Below are 8653 nucleotides of genomic sequence, written 5' to 3'. Positions count from 1 at the left end.
CTTTTTGTTTTCATAATATTTACAAATATGCCACTATATTCGTATTAATAAAAAACAAAAATGCTGAAAAGTTTTATTCATTTTTTATATTCAAATTCAACTTTTAGGATACTAAAAATGAAAACTGAATACAAATACTAAAACCAAACTAATTTTTTAGTGATGGGACCCACTAAAAACTAAAACAAGAAAAAACCAAAAAAAAAAAAAAAAACTTTTTACAACTAACCAAACAAGCCCTAAATTATTTTTATGAAATAACTAAATATGTTTCATGTGATTTGTCATTGCAAAATGAAAATGATAAAAAAAAAAAAAAAAAAGTCTTTTAATCCAATAAGCAAGATCCATTAATCCCAAAAAAAAAAAAGTGAGGTCTAGCGTGACATTACAACAAATCTGTAAAATATACTAGCCACGCGCGTGCTTAGAAGTTCTTCTTCTTTTTTTTAAAGGTTAATAATTTGCTTTCATCATAATTTGAGGTTACTAAATTCTTTAATCACAAAATATTTAAGAGTGTGATGAGAATTATGTGTTTAGAAAAAAACTGTTTTTAAGATTTAGCTAATTATACATATCTAACCCTATTATTTAAGCTTTACAAACTGGTAAATTTGAGGGTGTTTTGGGTATCAAAATTGAGGATCACAAATACCGAAACCCCCTTAAATAGTAGTATAGATATACATTAAAGAAAGTCATATCTCTTTCTTTAACATTATATTCTAATTGCAAAGGTAAGTTAGCTCCAAGAACGCACAACGGGCTAGCATCACCACATGTTGAAGAAATCAAGTTCTCACTCAATGACTTATCACACTAACGTTTCTAAAAAAAAAAAAAAAAAAAAAAAAAAAAACTTATCACACTAACATTTTTTTTTGTTTGGGTAAATATCACACTAAACATTTATACTATAAAAACTAAAAAGTGGTATAATTTTTGGCCTTAAGAATGAATGTACAAGAATGTAGATACCTTTTCTATCCTTTATATATATGGATTTTGTATCCCCTTCCCCTGTACAAGCAACTTGTGGGCTCGACAAAACCATAAGATTTGCCAACTGCATGGTTACATGAAGTTTTGGCTGCTTGGTTGTTGTAAGTGAGCATTATGGTCTCCAATATTATTTGGTAAGATGGGTTTCTTGAGCTACAATCTCAAATACCGATGTTCCATGGATGTCTTCATATACCACATTACTAATCTGTACACCAGTTGACAAGGACAATAATATGGTGACTGAGTGCCTCGGGTAAAACCAATGGAATAATTTTCCAGAAGTAGAATCTACTGGAAGGGCTTAACTTATCAACACTGAGGAGAATAATATCCACTAGAATAAAATAAAATTTTATACAATAAACTTAAGACTAAATCTACTATTATCTCATGTAACACGTAATAACATAAATCCAAGCAACTTTGAATCCATGCACTTTTTTCTTTCCTTTTTGTCATTGTTGAATGTGAACCTCTCTCACAACTTCGATTACCCGGTTGATGATTTTCTCTCTAATATCGTTGACGTAACTGGATAATAGAAACTTCACTTTGATCACTGGATTTTTAGAACTTGAAATGGATCTTCAATAGATTCTTCAGGAGAGTATTGGAAGATCTCCAATATTTGTATACAAAACAAAGCTGTCCAAAATTCTTCTATACATAGCTTGAAAAGCACAAACCTCTAGATCCAACAATTGAAAGAAATAGATCGAGATTCTAGCTCAATGTTGCACGAATCTCAATGGATCGAGATTCTAGCTCAATGGGTTGAGATTAATAAATCTCATTAGGTTGAGTTGGAATCGATTTCGAGTCAAAATTTCAAAAACTTTGGGTCTTTCCCTAACAAATTATTTTTCATAAAAAAACAGGACACGTTTTCTTTAAAAAGAAAATCCTTTCCAAAATGGCTTGGAGTTTATTATGGGAAACAATTTTTCATATATATATATATATATTTTTTTTTTTGGCTTTTAGGCTTCATTTGGGAGTTCATGAGAAAATAGAATGGAATGGAAATGAATAATCATAAAGAAATGGAAAGAAATGGAATGTATTTAAATAAGGGAAATGAATAAAAAAGAATGAAATTGAATGGAATTAAGTCTCTTTGTTTGGATGTTTTAAAATGAAGGAATGGAAATAAATGAAATGTAGGTAATTTTTTCTAGGAGTAACATAGAATGAAAGTAATGAAATCATTTTATGACAATATTACTATTAGACTCTTATTTTAAAATAAAATGCTAGATATATAAAGGTATTTTGGGAGTTTTAGTAAAAAAAATTTTATTAAATCTAATTCTATTCTCTCTAATTCCTCCCAGTTTTAAGGAAAATGAAAATTTGAGTTTTTAAGGAAACAGAGAAGAATGAGTGTTCCCTCCAACCCATTCCATTCCCTCCCACTTAAACTTTCAAACAAGAGAATGAACTTTCTATTTTCTCCATTAAAACTCCTAAATAAGGGAATGAAAAAAATATTCTAAATTTTTTTTTTTTTTTTCATTTCTTTCTATTCTATTCAATTCCCTTCTTTCAAACGAGGGCTTAGGATTTTCCAACAAAATCCCTTTTTTATAAAAAGTTATGAGAAAACCTTTTTCAAAACCTCTTTCCACAAAACCTTGTGAGATCATGATCCTTTTCAAAATAACCTTCTCCAAAAAGTTATGAGATTTTCAACAAATAAAAAATTATTATCTTTTTAAACGTAAAGAAATGTCCATTTTTTTAAGGGATGTAAGGAATATTCTCATTTTTAAAAAAAAAAAAAAAAAAACAATAAAAAGTCATTTTCCAAAGGAAGAAGTTTCTTTTCAAACAATTCTTTTTAAAGACATAATTTTAAGAGGGAGCGACTTGTCCATAGCTCACCTCAATTGAATTAATGACATCCAATCAATTCAACATTTCGCCCTTCCCCTAAACTAACCATTTTGGTTTGTTGTGTATTTTGCATGAGAATGATACCTAGAGATAGAATAAATCTGCTTTAAATTGCTTTAAAGGTGAAAGGTAACATTTTTATATTCTCATCCATTTTTATTGGTTGTAAAGTAATATTCACGTGTTAGATATTTAGTAATTAATCACATGCTTGCTATGTATATTATTTCTTACAACGTAGCTTTTCACATGATATTTATATTTACTTTCACATGCTTGTTTGTATGCTCTGGCAAATAATATCATATGTTATTTATATGTAAATACAATATTCACATGTTATGTATATATATTACTTGTACAAAAATTCTTTTCAAAAATAAATTTCAAGTATTAAATTATATTTGAAAATGAGAATTGTTAGGATTAAATTAAAATAAGGTACTATTATTTAAACAGGCAATGTGGGTTGTCTGACACTTCCTCACTTATAAACTAACTTTTGAGTCCAAGAATCTTTAGTTTGAAACTTTTATTACCTTAATTAGCTTAGGAGTCCCTAGGAATGACTTTTAGCTAACTACGTGATTAAAATAAATTAGACAAAAGGTGACCAATCACATCTAGAATAAACCAATGGTTAGTAGTGACTCCATAAAAGTAAATAAGTAAAGAGACTTACCCCGACACACATCGCCCTAATGACATAAATATACACACATCATCAAATGTGACCAAGCAAAGAAAAGAGATAGTTTTCTGCATTTTCTTGTGTTTGGTGGTATCTGACAAAATGAGTCAAAGAAAAGCTATTTATTAACTTTCTTTATTTAGCTTAACAAAATATATAGTTTTTCTCCACTAAAAAATTTTAGAAAACAACTTTATTTCGTGTGAAACTAAATAAAGAAAATAACTCTGTCTCATATGAAACTAAATAAGGGAAGTTAAGAGATAACTTTCAAACTCATTTTAAGGTTACTACCAAATGTAAAAAATTAATATAGTTTTCTAGAAAATACTTTTTGAAAAATAATTCATTTTTTTGAAAAATTTTAATGTAAAAAAAATAAAAATAAAAAAAAAATAAAAAGAAAGAAAGAAAGAAGAAGAAGAAGAAGATATTAAACATAATCATATCTCTTATAACAATTTTTCATTCAAACACCCAAATAAGGGCTTCAATTTTCAGCATTATATCCCGATTGCAAGGTCAAGCAGGCTCCAAGAGTGCCTAATGGACTAGTACTATCACAAGCTTGAGCAATCAATAGTGTCGGCAAGTTTCATGAAGGTTGAATCCTTTTCCCCGTTATGACAAGCCGATATCGTACTAATATCAGTAATATCGGCAATATATACCGTATTGGCTATTAAACCGACTTTGGTACTCCTCTAAAATTTACTAGAAAAAATATTGAATTGTACCTAGATTTTTTGGATGCTTCCAAAGGTATTGATGTTTTGGTTGGAACAATAAAAAATATGTTATAATAATAATAATAATAATAATAATAATAATAATAATAATAATAATAACAAACATGTAATTTGAGCTAATACGTTGGATTAATGTATTTAGGTAAATATTTGGTCGTATGAAATTTGTAGACTGAAATTATATGTTTGTAAACATATAACTAAATAAATACATATAAACATATAAATATGTATGTATGTATGTATATAAATATCCCTAACTTTGGAATAATACACTGGTATTAACCAATACTAAAATATTTCATTTATTTGACAAAACCAAAATTGTCTTTAATACAAAATTGACATCCCTTGCTCTATAAGCAATTGATCACGGGTTGAACACTACCAGAAGATGTGACAGATGCATGGTTACATGAAGATTTGGCTACTTGATTCTTGTAAGTGAGCATTATGCTCTCCACTGTTATTATGGAGCATGGGTTTCCTGAACTACAATTTAAATTCACAGCAACCTCTGTTGTTGAAGTTCCATGAATGTCTTGGAATGTCACATTACTAATTTTTACACCAGAAGCCTGTTAAAATGGGGGAAAAAAATGCACACGTCAATTTTCTACTTATTCGTAGTGGTAGTATGCAACCTCTAACCTATAAAATTAAAAAACTAACATCACAACTTTTTATTTATTTAAATTTTGAAATATGTATTATGAAGAAAAAACTGAAAAATTAAAGATTTTCTTCTTGCAGAGAAGAGGGGTTCAATTTGGGCCCAAAACTAATGACTAAAAGTTTAGGATGCCATAATAATGTGCCTAGCTATATAATGTGCATGAGTAGTTTCTAAGGTCTAAGTCAGGGGCCAATGAAACAGAAATTTAAAAGAATTTATATTGTGCAATCTTCTTGAATATGTTAAGGATTTTCATAAGTATACTTAAACATATTATGGTTTAAAATTTAAACAACATTATAGTTTAAAATTTAAACAACATTTTCATAAATATCCTTCAAAATATCGTACCTGATTAGGGCAACCTCCAGAGGGGCAGTAATTTTGATCAATTATAATGGGATTCTCGACATTCATCATATCTACATGTTGGAAAATAACGTTCCTAGCAAATCCATTACTAGGCCTTGCCCAAGACTTAATCCTCACCCCATTCTGTGTATTGGTAAAATTTGCTGTTTTAACTGTCACGTTCTGGACACCAGCCTCTTGTTGATTTTGGCCTAAACTCCCAATGCTGCGCCAACCAATCACACCCATGACCAATTTGGCATCGCCATATAATATTGTTGTTATAGTCACATAATATTTTAATAGATAAAAAAATTAATAAAATTTATTTACCTAATTCCATGTCCAGGTCCACATGCTACATTTTCAATCCATAAATTAGTAGTACCAGGGCCAATTGAGATGCAATCATCACCAGTTTGGATATTAGAGTTAAGAATTGTGACACTGGAAGATGATTCAACATGAATGCCATTGGTGTTTGGGCTATTTCCGGCGGCGATGACCCTAACACCTTGCATATTCACATTATTGCAAGCATTGACAACAATGTGAAACATCTGGCTGTTTACGGAAGTTAATCCACTAACCACAACGTTGTTTGAGTTGGTAAATTCCAATGTCTATTTACATACACAAAAGAAAATGTTCTAATTATTATCGTTTTTTAAAAATTACAAATAAAGTATATGTAGAGTATTTCATTAAAATTGAAAATGAACATGACTATATAGGGCTATTCAATTCAAAAGTTCAAGCCAGACATAAATAAGGGTTAGCAAACATCGTAGGCCCATTACAAATCAATTTACAGCAAGGAGTTTTCACACAAAAATACAGAGGAAGTCAAAATAGAAAATACACTTAAAATGCATTAAAATGTGCAATAAATGACTATAATGGGAATATTCTTGGGAAGAAAAGAAATAAGCCTACTAGAGTCCATAACTCTTAAGTTTCATCTGAGAGGAAACCAAATGTAATCTCAATTTTTCTTCCCTTACAATTCTTCAATACAACGTTTGCTTACTGCTTGGATTCCCTTCAAAAAATATGGAATTTATCTCAAAAATGATCATCTTTTCATAACTGATGGGAAGGAGAATGGTGAGTCCAACTCTAGAATCCAAAACGGGAATGCAGTAGGGGATGGGGTGGGCTTAATCTTCCTATCAAACTATATGCCAAGCTCCTCTTAGCCCTATAGTCTTTCTCCTTCCCAAATTTTGCCAAATGATTTAAGACCTGAACTGAAAGAGACTCTTCAAACAAAGCTTACCGACTAAGACCTTAAGAAGCTTGTATCCTTGGTTTATTTGGATCTAACGGTATTCTCTAAATTAACGATGAACATGATTATATAGGGCTATTCAACTAAATATGTGGACCTTATGGCATGGCCAGTTAATGCAAGCAACAAAAGCTTAAGCTTGTTGTTTGACCTTTGACATTCCCATTAATTTTTAAGCATGTTTACTGGTACACGAGAATAAATATTATACTCCAGAACATGGGATTATTTCCAAGTATCCTATATATATACGATTTCCTTAGAAATGGCTTATTGTGGCATTAATGAAGTATTTCAATTTGACTAAAATCCCCTCCAAAACCAGGAAGACCGAAATCAGTGAATAGTTTAAACCAAAAATCAAATGGAAAAGCACACTACTTTCCACTAGAAAATCCAAACCAGTCCCAGTTGGTTACCTAGAAATGGAAGGAATTTATTTTCAAGACTGAATGGGAGTGAATCAAGATATGGAGGACCTAAAAGAACACCATAAAGACCTGGCAAACAGGTTGGATCAGGTTGGGTTCAGGTCAAAAATATGTTATCTTAAATAGGTTGTAAATGGGCTGGGTTAATCAGATCGGGTTACAAGTTCATCCATATTTTTTCACATGCAAAAAAAAAAAAAAAAAAAAAAAAAAAAACTCAATAAAAGTTCTATAACACGTATATTCTGAGGTTTTACACTATTTATTGTGGCAAAATATTTCACATACCGTGGCTCCCAAAGGACAACTTTTGCCAGAGGCCTTGCAAGCCCACAAGCTAGCACCTTGCCCATCAAGAATCCCATTACCAGACACCGTAAGCCCATCAACATGCTGAAACAAAACCCAGTATGCTTTATTTCCAAGGACTGTATAGACCGATGGGGCCACAAGGGTCCCAATAAGCATAACATTAACTTTGTTGCTGCATGGTCCAATAAAAATCACTTGCCCGAGAGCGAACTTTCCTGCTGGTACATAAATACTGGCAGGCTGCATAGAGGCACAAGCTTTTGTCCATGCCCTAAGAAAAGCCTGAGCTGAGTCTGTTTGCCCATCTGGCTTGGCTCCAAAACTCACTACATTGTATATCGTAGGAGCAGCTAGCACTAAGGAAATGAACATAGAGAGAAGTGTAAGGACAAGACAGCTTATGGCAGGGAATGCCATTTTGGTTTTGTTTGGATGTGAAACTAACGTGTGTTTGTGACTTTGTGTGTGTCAAAGAGAGAAGTGCCTTAGGGAGTTTAGCGGTTGGGGGAGTTGAAACTAGAGAGGGTATTTATAGCATTTGAATGCACATTTGGTTTTGAGAAAGTATAGACATAAATTAAAATTTTGACAACAAATTTCCACTTGGCTAACGTGACAGGTTGTTAGTAATTGGTAAAAAAAAAATGACATCAATGGTAGGTTTAGATAAGAATTAATAAAAATTTGCCAACTCAAATTTTGTGAAAAATATTTTGAAATTTTTTGTGTCTATAACATTGCGCCTTAATTTCTCACCTTGTAGAGTGTTAGTCAGCAAAAGTTCAATAAAATATGATTTTATCTATATAAAAAAAATTGATTTTTTTTTTCTTATAATTCAATGGCTACAATAAAAGAGGTGTTAATTGAACTACGAGGGTCTGAAAAATTTTCTCTCTTTTATTTTGTATACAGATATGAAATGTGATAATTATGATAGTTATTTATAGACATTTATTTTGGTTGTGATTGTATATGCAATATTAATTTGAATGTTGATAATTATTATTGTAGTCATTAATAAACGTTTAGAATTTTTTTTTTAAACTAATTAACTAACCAACTACGTTTTTCCTTTCCTAATCTCTTTTTCCCCACTTCTTAATTAGTATATAGGTTTGGTTAATGTATGTCTTTAAGTCTTTTTTTTCCTTTTATTATATATATATATATATATACACAATAGAAATTTTACTCTAGCATAATTTAAGTGTATATGTGTGTGAAGATCTCTCTTGGAGACTTGAA

At 30.6% G+C, this 8653-nt stretch overlaps 1 protein-coding gene across 1 annotated transcript; it reads right to left on the bottom strand.

The window, feature by feature from the left end:
* Positions 1-4700: 4700 nt before the first annotated feature.
* LOC115963134 (polygalacturonase-like) lies at positions 4701-7822 on the bottom strand. Its single transcript, XM_031082028.1, has 4 exons — positions 7382-7822; positions 5705-5994; positions 5372-5597; positions 4701-4922 (listed from the first exon to the last, which is right to left on the bottom strand). Exons 1-4 carry the CDS (start codon positions 7820-7822, stop codon positions 4701-4703), a joined length of 1179 nt encoding a protein of 392 aa, XP_030937888.1.
* Positions 7823-8653: the final 831 nt, after the last annotated feature.

Source organism: Quercus lobata, chromosome 10 (assembly GCF_001633185.2).
Source record: "Quercus lobata isolate SW786 chromosome 10, ValleyOak3.0 Primary Assembly, whole genome shotgun sequence".
Classification (NCBI taxonomy): Eukaryota; Viridiplantae; Streptophyta; class Magnoliopsida; order Fagales; family Fagaceae; genus Quercus; species Quercus lobata.
Note: the sequence above shows the minus strand (reverse complement) of the source record. Positions and strands in the feature narration are given on the sequence as shown.